Raw genomic sequence first — 14,095 nt, 5'->3', positions numbered from 1 at the left:
AGGAAATAGTATAGGTCATGTAAACTCATATAATTACTTCATTCAGGAGGCTTGGTTATAAATAATTTTCAGTTAGTAGCGAGACAGAATACCTACTCGGAATTCCGTGTTACAATTAGGAAAGAAACTTAAAGATATCTTAGGGACAGACAAGTATGAGCTGCAAAATACCTCATTGGTATGAATGCTTAATTACCTTTTCTCATTTCTGTGCAATATGGAGGCATGAGTTACGTGGTACCACAGGGTATTTTTCCAGCAGAAAAAGCATGTGTCTGATATTTAAAATACTCTGCAGAAAGAAAATATTAATAATGGCACAGTCTGTATGTGTTTCTGAGTTTTGTCCCTCATTAAAACAGTTGTGTACAGATAGGTCAGTAGCTCATATATATTTGCTTAATATCCATTAATGGACTGCCATGCTGGTTAGATGGAAGTGAAAAAAGTTGCAAGAACAAATTCTCTTTACAAAAATGATAAATGTTGAACAAACTTCATAAAGTGTTCATAGCTTATAGTTTATGTTGAAACTTGTTATCTTTGACCTGTCATTAGAAAGTTCTTCTAAGAGTCACAGAGTCATAAAAATCTTTAAACGCTCCTATTGGAAGAAACTAGACCAAAAAAGATTATTTTTATAACAGAAAACATAATGCCAGAAATGAGCTGTTAGGTGTATAAAATGTAAGAATTCTATGTACCTTTAATCATTGGAATGGCTACTAATGAAATGATATATAGAGAAAATAGAAATACTCTTTTTAGCTTGAAAACACCATTTTTAGAAATTGCATCGGTTTGACTAGAAACGTATTATTGCTATGGCCTTTAGTCCCATAATTAACCACTATGCAAAATTAGCAAATAAAAGTTCTGTCATTTATTTCAGTTTACCTTTTACAAGAATGATTTGTTTGATTACGCTTTCCAGCAGTTTTGTTTCCTGCTTGGGGCTAAAGGATCTCACACACTGACAATGAAACAGAGAGAAGAAAAAAAGCAATCACCAATGCAGAACTATACACCTTGTGGAGGAGGTTGAAATTTGTTTTGATAACAAAATGTTAAAGAGAAGAAGCAGCTGGTAATATTGCCTAAAGCAATAAACAGGCAGCAATGTTGGAAGGTCTATCTTACCTTTGCTAGTGGTTGAGTAATTTTTTTAGACCCATTTCACTGTGTCAGCTTAGTTTTGACTTACAGGATGATGTGGCAGAAGTGCCATTTTCATTAGTATTTTAAGTACAACTCTTCAGAAGCTGGGCCAGGACAATTGATCTCCTGCCCCATGCTTCCTGAGCATGACATACCTTAACTTGCAGCGCTATGACATTTCCTGTGATGTGCAGCTGGTTTCTGATAAATTCCTTAACTAGCATTTACAAGAACATAAAAATACATAACCTTGAAGTGTCCTCAGTGTGAAACATAACCGCATAATATTACTGTCTTCCTTTTAACTTTACAGCTGTGGAGAAGCTGAAGGAGCCCGCTTCAGAGACTCAGAACAGCAACCTCTGGATTATCGTTGGGGTGGCAGTCCCGGTTGCCGTGGTGCTCCTGATTGTTATGATTTTATATTGGAAACTCTGCAGAACAGACAAGCTGGAGTTTCAGCCAGACACAGTGAGCAACATTCAGCAGCGACAGAAGGTAAAAGGGGAAGTTGTGCTGAGAGGAGCTGGAGTATTCTGAGAACAAACAAATGTGAGACTCTGGGGAACACCTGGCATCCTTAGCTAGCATGTGTAAACACAGTTTCAGGGCATTCCAGTTTAGAGGGGTTAAAAAAAGGAGGGAAGCAGTCTAATGATAGTTGAAGTCAAGAATCCCATAGTGTTTTATTTATTCTTCTGGGTATTTGATACTGCATTAGATAGATCCATCCTTCTGAAATGTAGGCATTGAAGGTTGAGGCATTGAGACACTTCTTTTCAAGGCTGTGGCTGGGACTGTATAAGAAGAAATGTACTGAGTTGAATCACTGACCTTGTTTTCCCCAGAAGGCTGAATTTTTCTTTGGTGATCTTTTGCTAACCAAATCTGACAGCTAAACTGCACCACCCATCATACCTCATACTGGAGCTAGGATTTGCTAGAACCTGTCCTGGCTGCCCCATGTTCTACCAGGGCTTTTTTTGTTGCAATTTTGAGTTGCAGTACTAGGACATTAATTAGTGGATCTGTGTGTGCCTGCATAAGTGAGCTTGTTGGCCAGTGTTGGTTAGGATAGTGAGAAATTCACTACTCTTGTCTTTTTCTTGCCCAAGAGTGTAAATCAAAAAATTTGTGATCCAGGTTTTTCACAAAGGATGTATTCAGTAAAAAGAATGATACAGTGCCTGAAAGGTTACTTTCTTTTTATGACCAAAGAGAACCTATGTGTGTCAGAAACGCTTGTTACTGACTATACCTTCAGAGGCATTAATAAAGGCAAAGTGATCTACCTGTGCTAATCCTGTGGTACTGCAGTCACGTTCTCCACTGTGACCTCGTGTTCAGTCACACAGTTTTCTCCATAACAAGCCTTGTCTGTACATCAGGCTCTCTTTTCAACATAATTAATGATGTGAAAGATGAGAGAAACAGAAAGCACTTGCACTTCCAAAGCAGTCAGAACAAATCAATAGCAACTTGCACTTGTCTTGCGACTGTGAACTGTGTGTTGGAATCCAGGCTGGCAACAAGTGGTACCCTTTGATGAGCACCACCCCCTGGTACCTGGTTTCACCTCTGCTGTGGTAATATGTAACGCACGTTTTTGACTGAGGAAGCTCCCCACAGTAGTTTTGACTAATTTGAGAAGGGTCATACAAGAGAGACAAGAGAGGACTGTTACCCTCGGTATGCTGTTTGATCACATTTTCAGTTCCTCTCTGCTATCACAAGTGTTCTTTGTAAGGAAGCAGTTGGGTTGTATCGGCTGAAAGGCCAGAAACATCTTTCATGTAATTACTTCCTTTTAAGAAAATGTCTCAGTTGCTTTTCCCCACTGCTTCCACAGTATTCTTCATCTTAATCATTCATGAGTCAGAAGCCTCAAACTTGTTTATATGCAGGTCTCATTTTGGATTGCCTAGGGAACCTGTCACTTTGCCTTCTTTCGGGAAGTCGCTGTAAGCAAACTAGAAAGAAACACTAAGGACATCTAGTTCAATCCTTGTGGCACTGGAGGTAAAGCAATAAAAAGTGTCTTAAATTTTTATCACTTGCACATCAAGGAAATGGAAGCAACTTCCATTTCCTCCCTTCCCCAGAATAAAAGCAGTACTCTGGCTTCCTTACCATCAGGCTGTCATTGGGATTTCATATCTTCAAGCAGTGGGTTGGAATTCTAGGTCGGAATAGGGCATATTTAACCACCACCAAAGACCCCTACACAGTCAAAACAGCATACAAATTATTAGAGACATTTGGTCTGATCCTGCTCTCTAAAATTTTCTATGTATTTTATACTTTTTATTAGAGTAAATGCAAAGAAGTGATCAAAAGAGTGTCATCATCAGTGGTCAGGGATTTATGTCTGTAAATAAACACCATAAAAATGGACTAGGCTTCCTCTTCCTCACCACAGCCACAATTATTTACATTCTCTATTTTCAGAGCTTGACCTTCGTACTGAAGGAAGGTGAAAGCGTACACTACAACTGTAAATAGAAAGATATTTAGGTTAAAGATCTGATTTTTTCTCTTGGAATCTATATTTCACGTGTAAGAAATGTAAAGATGCATTTGTAGTGTGCTAGCTCTTCTCACTCCCATTAATAATTAACAAAAAATTCATGTAAATACAGAGCTTTTCATTAGCATATGTATGGCATATCCATATTGGAAATAGAAGACAATACTTTTCAACCTTGTGACAAGTCTGTAATGTGTTTTGTGCTTGAAAATGTGTGTTGATTGAAAGATAAGAAATTGAGACACCTGTTTCTTCAGCTGATACTGGATATCCTACTGCACTGGTGGATCTTTAGGGGTATTGCCAGTCTTCAATTAGCCACTTTAACATAGCAGTTCAGTGAGCAGCAAAATGATCTGTTAGAATTTACAGCAGCAGCTGATAGCAAGTTATGTTATCTGTGACTTTAAAAGCCTAGAATGGGCTTGGGAGTGAGGGGGAAAAGCCTGTGTGTTTTGTGCTGCAGAGAGTACCACTCCACCAGTTTGTGTTCTTTCCATCTGGCCTTCCAGCTTCATGACAGGACCACTGTCTTGCAGATAGGATGGCACAAGGATCCTGCTTAAAAAGGCTCTTCCTGCCAAGAGTATTGAGAGGGAGCTTATTATTAAGGGATTTTTTTATTTATCTGCTGCCTCAGTGAACATAAATACATGGGAAAGAAAACTTTTGTGGGAACTGATGCTAGCAAAACCAGGTTGCATCATAAAGTAAGGAAAAATAAAGGATCTTGAAGAGATTGTGATTTGCTAATCCATCACTTTGCGTCAAAACAGGATTAGTAACACCTGTAAAATGTTAGGTTTCCTTTTCCATTGAGGAGATTAAATGGGAAAAGATGCTTAGATCAAAGTTCTTTTTATGCTTTTTAAACTGAGAGTTAAGGAAACAGGGGAGAGCAGTGAATCTATGCAAGATTCATTGGTCTGTGCAAGGATAATTCTTTTGACGAGATGATACTAAGATATTTAAAGGGCACATCAAATATTCATGACTTGTTCTGTAAGCCATAGCATCCTACTGGAAATTCACCTTGATGTGACCTGGGTTGTTGCACTGGATTAAGATGTCTGTGCCTTACGAAATAAAATGATGCACAAGTGGTATTTTAAAATAACAAGATTTTCTCTCTTGCCATTGCTTATATCCACCATAACATTGTCCCAACCTTTTGCTTGTCCCAAGCATTTTTTTTTTTCCTGCAAAGAAGCTGTGCCTTTTGTGGGCAACTGAATTTTTGCCACTGGTTATTTTTCTTCATGAAAATCTCAACAAATTTCTTTAATGCCCAAACCATCATTTTGCTCAGTACCTGTCTGGGCCCCTGATGCTTTTGTGCAAAACCATTCCTTTCCTCTTCCCCGGAGAGGAAAATACCCTATTTTACCTGTTATCCACAATGGAAGCAGAGTGAGCAGTATTATTTCTTTCTCTGTAGACATGCAAATATTAAAATGGAACCTGGTTCTCTAGTAGTTTCACTTTCCTTTCTCTGTTACAAGCATTTGAAGAAAAATGTCAGATCCCTTCCTAGGACTTCTCGGAGGAAATTTCGGCTAGAGACAATTTTTCAGGGAAAGGCTCCCTGCCCTAATGGCAAGAACTGGCCAAGCTAGTTGGCAGTTTATTTAGAATGTCTTGGATGTTCTCCCGTATGTGCTGGGTGTGCTGAAGTCATTGCTTTTGCAGTGATAGCTTTGAGTGGCTTGCTCAGTTCCTTGTGTATCCAAGGGCACATCCTAAAGCCCATGGGGAAGAATGCCTGCTTCTCCAGTCAGATGCCACTGTGCTTCCCAGAGACTGAGTATGTCCTTCTGGTTCAGTGTCCTTCCTGTGTGTGTTTACATGTGGCACGGGTGGAGAGTTCAAAGCCTTGGGCAAAGTCCTGCACCTTCTCCTGGAGCTGCAGCACAGGTAATGCCAGTGCTGGAGGGCTGTGCCAGCACAGCTCAGCTGAAATGTCATCATCTCCTGGGGACTGTCACCAGCCCTTGCATGTCTGCTCTGATCTGCTCACAGTCACAGGTAATGAGTCATGCCTCCTGCAAGATGTCTGAGAGGCACTTGTGTGGATTTTTATTTTCCCCCCTAAGCAGGAATATCTGATAACCAAATGTCATGTGTCAGGTGTGACTTTACACCTCTGAATTGAGAATTTTGCTTATTATTATATAGTCTGTAGACTATCTCTTGGATGTTCCCAAGATCAGAGGCCAGCCCTGCTGGAGGCTAAATACTAGGCTTTGCTCCTGATGCACAGAATTCTTGTGATGTTTTGACATCCTGTAATCCTTTTGTTCGTCTGTCTAATGTTGAGGCAACAGTTCTGCATTGCAGAAAAATTCAGTCAAAAGAGATTCATGTTAAGAAAGGCAGCTGACACCAATCTTCCAAAAACTACTTGAAAACTGACATGAGTTTATGCAAGAGATTCATGTTTGCATAACAAATACCATTCATTTCTAATAGCTACCTTGACTAACTATCCAAACTGTTGTCTTCTTGGGGATGGCATACAGGATCTCCTTCAGAGTCAATAGCTGGATTCTAACAAGGGATAGAGTATTCAACATCTTAATTACTTCTGAACAATGCATTTCTCTGATGGCAGTTCCTCTGAAAGAGCTCTTTTGTAGTAACTCTTCTTCTGTAATGAGGATTAACTGTTCACAAGTGGTGGAAATAAAATACTGCACTTAGATACACTGCTTATACAAATAGGTATACAAAGTAAAATGTCTCCATCTGCTTTCTCAGAAACATTTATCTGTCTTGAGATCATTCCAAAAGGCCAGCTAGCCCAGATGCCACAAGGAAAAGCCTAGAGAGGGGAGAAGGACAGGGCAAGTATATGGATTGCTTTGCCTTGACTAACTCTTCAGCCTCCAGTTATTTGTGTCCAGAAGTGATGATATTTAGCAACCCTCAACATACTTCTTTTCTATGAACTTGTTTGGTCCTTCTGAATTCATCTCAGCTGCTGGCAGGGATTTCCACAGCATGCTACATGAAGAACCACATCATGTTTCACAAAGCTTTTATCCTGCTACTGCTACTTCTGAGTTTTCTGTGATGGCCCTTAGTCTTTGTATTGGAGGGGACAGGGAATGGCTGATTCATAGGCACTTCATCTTTGCCGATCCTGACTTTATAGACCTCTGTCATGTTGCTATCTCTGTCATCTCTTTTTCCAATCAGAGGAGCCTCAGTTTTCTAATCCCTTCTTTTGAACTGGCATTTGAACCTTTGAATAATGTAAACATTTTCTAATTCTGTTCAATTCATTTTGAGAGGGGGGGGAGTAGAATTGAATATGCCATTCAAAATGTAGGTGATCAGTGGATTTATAGTCATGTTTATGTAGTGGTTACTTTTCAAAAGGAGTTAAAACAAAAAGAATCTGTTTTGAAAATACAGGTAAATGTTTTGCTATCCTAAGTATAATAAACCTCTGAGATGAGATTAATACTGGGGAAATAAATTTTTCTATCCTAACAAAAGGTGATAGAGAGTCTAGTGTCAAATTTAGCTGTTTGGGGAGCATGGAAATGCACCAACATTAAATCACTGTTGCCTAAGGTTTTAATGTGCTATGCACTTGTGTTTGAAACTTGTAGTTTAATTTCAGCAAGAATATTTCTGCAGTATATGGGAATGTACTTTTTGTGCACATTAAACTCCTCTTAGGTATATAAATATGTGAATCATTGAACCCAACAAAATACCAGCATGAAAAAACAAATGGAAATTACTGACCTATGTTCTGTCTTTGGACTCTGTTATCTACATGCTCTGTGCAGATGGTGAGAGCCATGTTAGAATGTATTTGTTTGCTTCACAAGTTTAGAAAAGAGTTCCCTTAATTTGTAATTTTTTTGTGTTGTGCTATCTGTCTTAGAGGTTGCAGTTGGTGTTGGAGTTATGTACGTGGACTTAAAGGAGTAATTGTTTAACGTAACTTAGGGATGAAAAATTCCTGTCTACTGTATAAAGTTGCCAGTCTTCTTGTAACTTACTCCTGACACTTCCATCCAACCAGTGTGCAGAGGAACCTCACAAACTATGATTAAGATAGTATCCACCCAGCAACTTTTCTGTCTGAGAAGCAAAGCTAAAACTGTGATTCAGGAGCAAAATTCTGCCTGTTACAGCAGTTATCTCAGCAGCCTGTGGGCATATATGTACTCAGAGTTAAGGGCTTTCAACAACGTGATCCCTCTTGTATTTATTGAAATTTACTGAGCTGTCATGGTAATATTAGTGTGGCAGGAAGAAATGCACAAAGGAGAAGAAGAGGGATCATGAAAATCCACGAGAAGAATCAGTCTTAAGAAAATATGTCAGGACAGGTGTCTTGAGAATCTCAGGCTTTATAAAGTTTTGTAAGTTTGGGGTTTTCTGTATTTGTTTTTAATCCCACTCCAGAAGCAAAATTCCTGAGGTAGTATTTTCTGTGGGATTCCTGCTTTCCTTATTATTTGTTTGGTGGTAAGCAGTAACACAGTTGTGACTTTCCAGTGAAGGGAAGGAGGACCAGAGGCTGTACCCCAGCTTTTTCTGATTTTCTGTGCCAGTGCTGCCTATATATGCTGCCTATATAGTGTGCTACTTTTTCCCAACTTGATGGGAGAAATCCAAGCAACTCTAAGCATATTTCTTTTCCCCAAGGACAGGTTTGCTCAACTGCTTTACCTATTCCCAGAAATGGCAATAGTTGACCAAAATGCTGTTGTGATGACAAATGGGAAATGTAATTTGTATAGAGATACTTGGTCCAAGATAAGAAAATGGGTGGCATTTTGTACCTACAGCTTCTTTTTTAGCCTACAGTTTCAAAATCCTGCTTCTGGTTTGAGGCTTGCCACAGAGGGCACAGGCTGTCACACCACTGTAGAGAGAGAGTGGTGGCATCCCAAGATGTAATAAATACAGAATGGTCATTGCACGGGCACTTCCGTTTGCATACAAACACTGTTACCAAGTGGAGGTATTTAAATTAGAGATTTCTTTTTGTTTTGGTCCCTAAACATATTTTCTAAACCAGCAAAAGTGAAGGAACCCCTCTGCACATTTCTCAGTAATGCTTAGTGTTGGGGTTTTGTTTTAAAGACGTTTGGCTTATGGTACAAATACGTTGCATTGTATCTCATGTCAGAAAAGAGACCCAATGGCACAAAAAGACCTCAAGGGATACAATTTTTTCAGTATTTTTAAGGTGGCTGTGGAGTCATAACTCTCCTTCTATGAGATCTTCTAATATGCTTTTTTCATTAATGAAGGGGTTTTGTGTCTTAAATCAGATATGCATTAATGGTATTGAATCGCATCTATAAATTGCATGCATTATGACTTTACAGGCAGTCCCTGGCCATCATCCCAAAGGAGTTGATGTCAAAGGAGAGCAATGCAAACAAAAATACAGAGGTTGTACTTATGTGGAAAGATATGTAGGAATGATAATAGAAAAATGAGCTGAAGAAAATAATACTCTGAAAGGTGAACATGCCTCAGTACTTATAAATTCTTATTTATCGATAGACTGGTAGGTGTTTTGAATATCTTGTCGAACAGTAACTGCAGACCATATGGATGAATGATCCTTGTGGGAGGATGACTTCCTGGATGGGATAGTAAACACATAGTGAAAAAAAGAGTTAAAATGAAGAGGACTCTACCCAAGCACACAAGCAGCTACAAATTATTATCCTTTTTGATGCATCATGAGAGTGATGCTGGGAATTCACATCAACCCATGTTATGGTGCCCTGGGGATATGGACAAGAGTTTGGTGGTGTGAATGTCAGGTTGTGAAGTCAGTTGGCAATGTGTAGTACCCTTAAGCTGTCCTAAATCACACTGACTTAGATCTTCAACCCACATTAATTTTAAGAACAGTGTGTCTCATTCTCTTGCTGTGTTTAAGCTTGTAAATTTTTTTTTCCTAAAAAGTTTCTTAATGCAGTAATATTCTGCATGCTAACATGACAGTATGTTCGTAAGTCACCAGGACTTCTTTATAGGGATTCTTGTCCTGTTCACAGGTTATGCACTGACACTAAAGCAGATGCTTAGCTCCTCTGTTTCCTTAGAGATGTATGTTTACAGCCTCTGTTCAATTCAGCTAGCTCTACAAGGACCAAGGCAAGACCATGGTATAAAATCAGTAGAAAATGGGCTTAATACATTACTCTTCATATCATGTCCAAATTCAAATGCTGTTTATAGGAACTACAGGGAGAATACTGAGTTAAGTGTATTTCTTTTCCTCTGCTTTCTGCTGAAATTACTCACTGAAGTGTTAACAGCATTTGCTTTCTTGAGAAGACAGGTTGTTGACATTCCTGGTGTGTCTCTGCATCCCAAAAAACTATATATTGTCAACCATTTTTTATTTCAGTGGCTTGAACAACACCAAAACTCTTATCTGCTTTTATGCAATAAGAATTGACTGAGATTTTGTTGGCTTCTGCAGAAATTATTTTATTTTTCTATGAATTGAGCTTCAAATACTGGTTTGGGTTTGTTTTTTTTTATTATTTCATTCAGTATGTAACAATAGAATTAAAAACTCTCTTGACTTAGCAATATGAAATCATCTTTCTCTAAGATTTTGGCAGGTTCTGCATTTATATAATAATGTAATTCCTTATGAGTGCAGTAATTTAGACGTGTTCATTTTGGTGGTAAGCTTCAGAGTAGTTTATCTCTTTCCTTTTCACAAGTATATTAAAGATAAATGAAAACCTCTAGCAACTTACATTTAAATCAAGAAATCTTTGCCAAGACTGCTTTTGTGCAGTCCTGGGTAAAGGCATCTGAGGCTGGTGAAAAGATGCTCATTTTCAGTACCTGAACAAATAACAATATCAGCATAACTTAAAAAGTGCTCTAAAAAAGATACTGCGTTCTTTTCTTGGTGCTGATTAATATATGAGTAGTAGATGACTGATCCACACATGGTATCCTGACTACCAGTCCCAAGATGGGCAGAGGTGATGCAACCTGTTACATAACTTTATCTAAAGAGAAGAAAGAACTCAGCAGGTGGCACACAGAAATTTTTAAGAAAATGTTGGAAACACCATTCATTTCACTGAGTCAGTGATTTGACTCTCTGGTCTTGAACAAAGAAGAGTTGTGGCTCAGTGTCCTTCAGACACTTCTCATTGAAAATGTGGATTTTGGCTGCTATCATTTCTCAGTTCAAAGTCATAATGTTGTTGTGGTCTACAAGGAGAGGTATGAGAAGCACAGATTGCATTTTTAAGAAAACAAAGCAGGCTTATGTTAATGTTATTTCTACAGTACTAATCCTATTAGTATTTCTGTTCTTCAAATAATATTATTTTTAATAAGTGAACTTATAATTTTTGAGGACCATCTTTTGGTATTCAGTCATGTGTCATGTTGTATATGTATGTACTGTCACATTTTTCTGTCGTGTTTTTTCAGTCATATGCACAAACACATACACACGTGCATACAGTCTTTGTATTGGCTGGAGCTGGTAGTGCCACCTTAAGTTTTTTTAGCAGGAGATATCTAGAAATGTTTGGCTGTACAGAACTCTGCATGACTTGAAGCATTGAGCCCATTTCCATTCAAGTATCAGTTTCATACTGAAACTATTTTTTAAGATGAGAAGAAGAGTTTGTTTTCCAAAGAAAAAGGTTAAGAGAAAATGAAATACTCTGTCTGAATTTTAAAAATTTTCATGGAGAAGCTCTAGTGTGCATTCCAAGCCTTAGGGGGTGTAGGTTGTGGAAGGAAAGAGAACAAGAAGGTTTTTCGGCATGAGGGAAATGCTTTTGCTGATTCTGTGGGGAGCTGCCAGTTTCTGGGTTAAGTTTTAAGTTTAGGAAAATGTTTGCATAGGTTTGACAAAGCCCTGTTAGAGATTTACCAGTTAAATTATTATTGAATCACATGTATAGATTCTATGCATTATGACTTTACAGGCACTCCTTGGCCATCATCCCAAAGGGGTTTATGTCAAAGGAGAGCAATAAAAACAAAAATACAGAGGTTGTACTTATTGTCAGAGGATAACACCAATTCTGCACTTATAAGATCTGTAGAGCTGTACCGCAAAGCTGAGAGGGTTTTTTCCCTGTTGTGTTACACAGAGCTTGTTATGACACCAGATGTTAAAAATGTAAAGACTGGTTCTTGGCTGCTGTCAGCTGGCAGGAAGAGGGAGAGGCAAGAGAGTGGAGCAGAGAGAATTGTTCTGCCTGTCAAGGAAGAGTAAGACCAGCTGAAGAGCTTACCTGGCTCCAACTTAAGGAAAATATGGCTATAGGTTCTGTGGTGCCTGGTATGGTGCTAGCTGGGATTGGCCAGTCCTCTGTTGCCAGCAAGTGTCCTTGAAACCCTAAAGTCTTAGCCACCCTAGCTGTAAACATGCATTAAAGACTCATCTTGCATCCCCTTCTTCTTTCAGTGTGTGTTTGCCAGCTTCTGTGTGAAATGGGATGAGGATCCTGCTTCTGCAAATAACATTCTTACATTCTGCCCAGCTTTGACTAATAGCAGAAGGTCCAGCAGGGTGGGAGACACCAGGAGGGTTCCTGTGCAAGAACTGAATTTATGATGTTCTAACTCAAGACTATTGCAATGCCTGTGTGTGAAAGGATCCAGTTGTGGTTGTTTCAGATAATCTTAACTGCCAGTTCTGGCAGTGTGGGTGCTGGTCTCTGCAGTACTAACAGCCTTTTAATTCAGCTGCTGTGTGGTCTGTCTGCTGATAAACATTTGTGCATACATATGCTGTGGCACATGTGCCTGTACACATAAATATATCTGTTCCTATGACTGTGCTTAGATAAAAGGTTATGTTGGACTGCAGCTGCGAATAAGACTATTCAAAGTTTAAAAAAAGATGAAAATTTTATATTTCTGTATGGTTTTTTACTCCCACACAGGTTTACAAACTCACTCTGCTAGAATGATTCTAAGATAGGTTGAAGTTCATGCTTCAGACATGCAGCAATCTTGGTAAAACCATACTGGTAACTCCAGTGTTCCTGGAATGTTTGTCTCTTCAGCTGTTTTTCCTCACCGCACCCATCATACTATTCAGAAAGCAGTAGTAACTTTGCAGGTTGATAAGAAAAGGGTAGAGAACCACCAGATTGTTTTGTGGAAGAATTGTGCCTAGCACATGGTGAAGACTGTCATCATCTTTGGGGCTAAGGGGAGTGGAATCTGTGGAGGGGAATGCAGTGAAACAGAGGATGTGATCATCAGGAGGCAGCAGCAGGGCTGGGCAGGCAGGAGGGGGAGTATGAAAGGGTTAGAAGAAGGGAAGCCCACTGAAGGCTCAAAGGAAGAGTGTCATACAGAGCAATATCTTCTAGGAGAATAGACATAACTTCAAACAGGCCCTAAGTGAGGTGGGGTAGCTAAGAAGTTTCCATAATCAAAGTGGTGCAAGCTGGCCTGATAATTCTGACAGCAGAAGTGAAAAGTTTGTCTTCAGAAGTATTTGGGGGAAGGAGTGGGGATTTTTGGAGGGTTTTGGGGGAGGGTCTTATTAAGTAAGCAAGATCCTGAAGAGAAATATTTAACATCTGAACAGGATAAAATTTCAGGAAGGCTTCACTAGATGACAATGACTCTAAAAAAAATGGCGACACAGTTAATCCTTCACCTAGTGTAGCTCCCCACTGATTCCTTTTGGAATCAGTGGTTGCAGTTATTTGCATAAATTCAATAACTGAATCACCCACAATGCTGAATTGAAGGGACTCTTGTAAAGCCCAGGACAAATGGGCATAGAAAAGGACATCCAGATTTGTTCAAGTAATAAGCTTACTCGTTTTGTGAGAAATTAACTCCAAAGCCTCAGCACATAAACTGATGGATTTTACAGAAGAGCTTTTATTGCCATCTACTGGCTTAAATAGGCAGCTTGCTCGACTGCATCGCCCTTTCTAAGAATCATTTGGAAAATGTTTGCTTACTGAGAAAATATTTTGAAGAGATTGTTTCAGAATATTCCTTAGGCAAGCTTATCTTTGGCATGATATCAGGCGAGTCTGTTTGCAGTTAGCTGTGTTGGCATGCCAAGCTTTATGAAAGGGGGTTCATTTAAACATCTGGAACCTGACGCAGCCATAAATGCACTCCAGCACATGCTTCACTTTGCAGGAAATCGGCTCTAGGAGCACACAGAGGATTTTGTGCCTGTGGTGTGCAGCAGGTTTAGTGTGCATGTGCTTTGGAAACTGGAGTTGACAAGGTTTCTTTCTACTTTCAGCTTCCAAACTACATAAAATTGAATGGGGTTTGAGGAAAAACTTTCTCTTAATTAGTTCTTCAGATCTTCCAGTTAATCTAAAGCCCCCAAAAAATTAGTAGAGAGCTTGAATCTTGGAGCCTTGATTAAATCTGAATCAAGTCATTGAT

At 39.1% G+C, this 14,095-nt stretch overlaps 1 protein-coding gene across 5 annotated transcripts in view; it reads left to right on the top strand.

Moving 5' to 3' along the window:
• The window catches only part of KIAA1549 (KIAA1549 ortholog), a 141,181-nt gene that overhangs the window by 98,703 nt on the left and 28,383 nt on the right, over nucleotides 1–14,095 (top strand). For all 5 annotated transcript variants that reach the window (XM_068190932.1, XM_068190935.1, XM_068190933.1 and 2 more), the window contains exon 10: nucleotides 1,472–1,656. In XM_068190932.1, the coding sequence (XP_068047033.1) occupies nucleotides 1,472–1,656 (185 nt within the window). The remainder of the gene's footprint in view (nucleotides 1–1,471; nucleotides 1,657–14,095) is intronic.

The sequence above is a fragment of the Anomalospiza imberbis genome, chromosome 5 (genome assembly GCF_031753505.1).
Source record: "Anomalospiza imberbis isolate Cuckoo-Finch-1a 21T00152 chromosome 5, ASM3175350v1, whole genome shotgun sequence".
Lineage (NCBI taxonomy): Eukaryota > Metazoa > Chordata > Aves > Passeriformes > Viduidae > Anomalospiza > Anomalospiza imberbis.
Note: the sequence above shows the minus strand (reverse complement) of the source record. Positions and strands in the feature narration are given on the sequence as shown.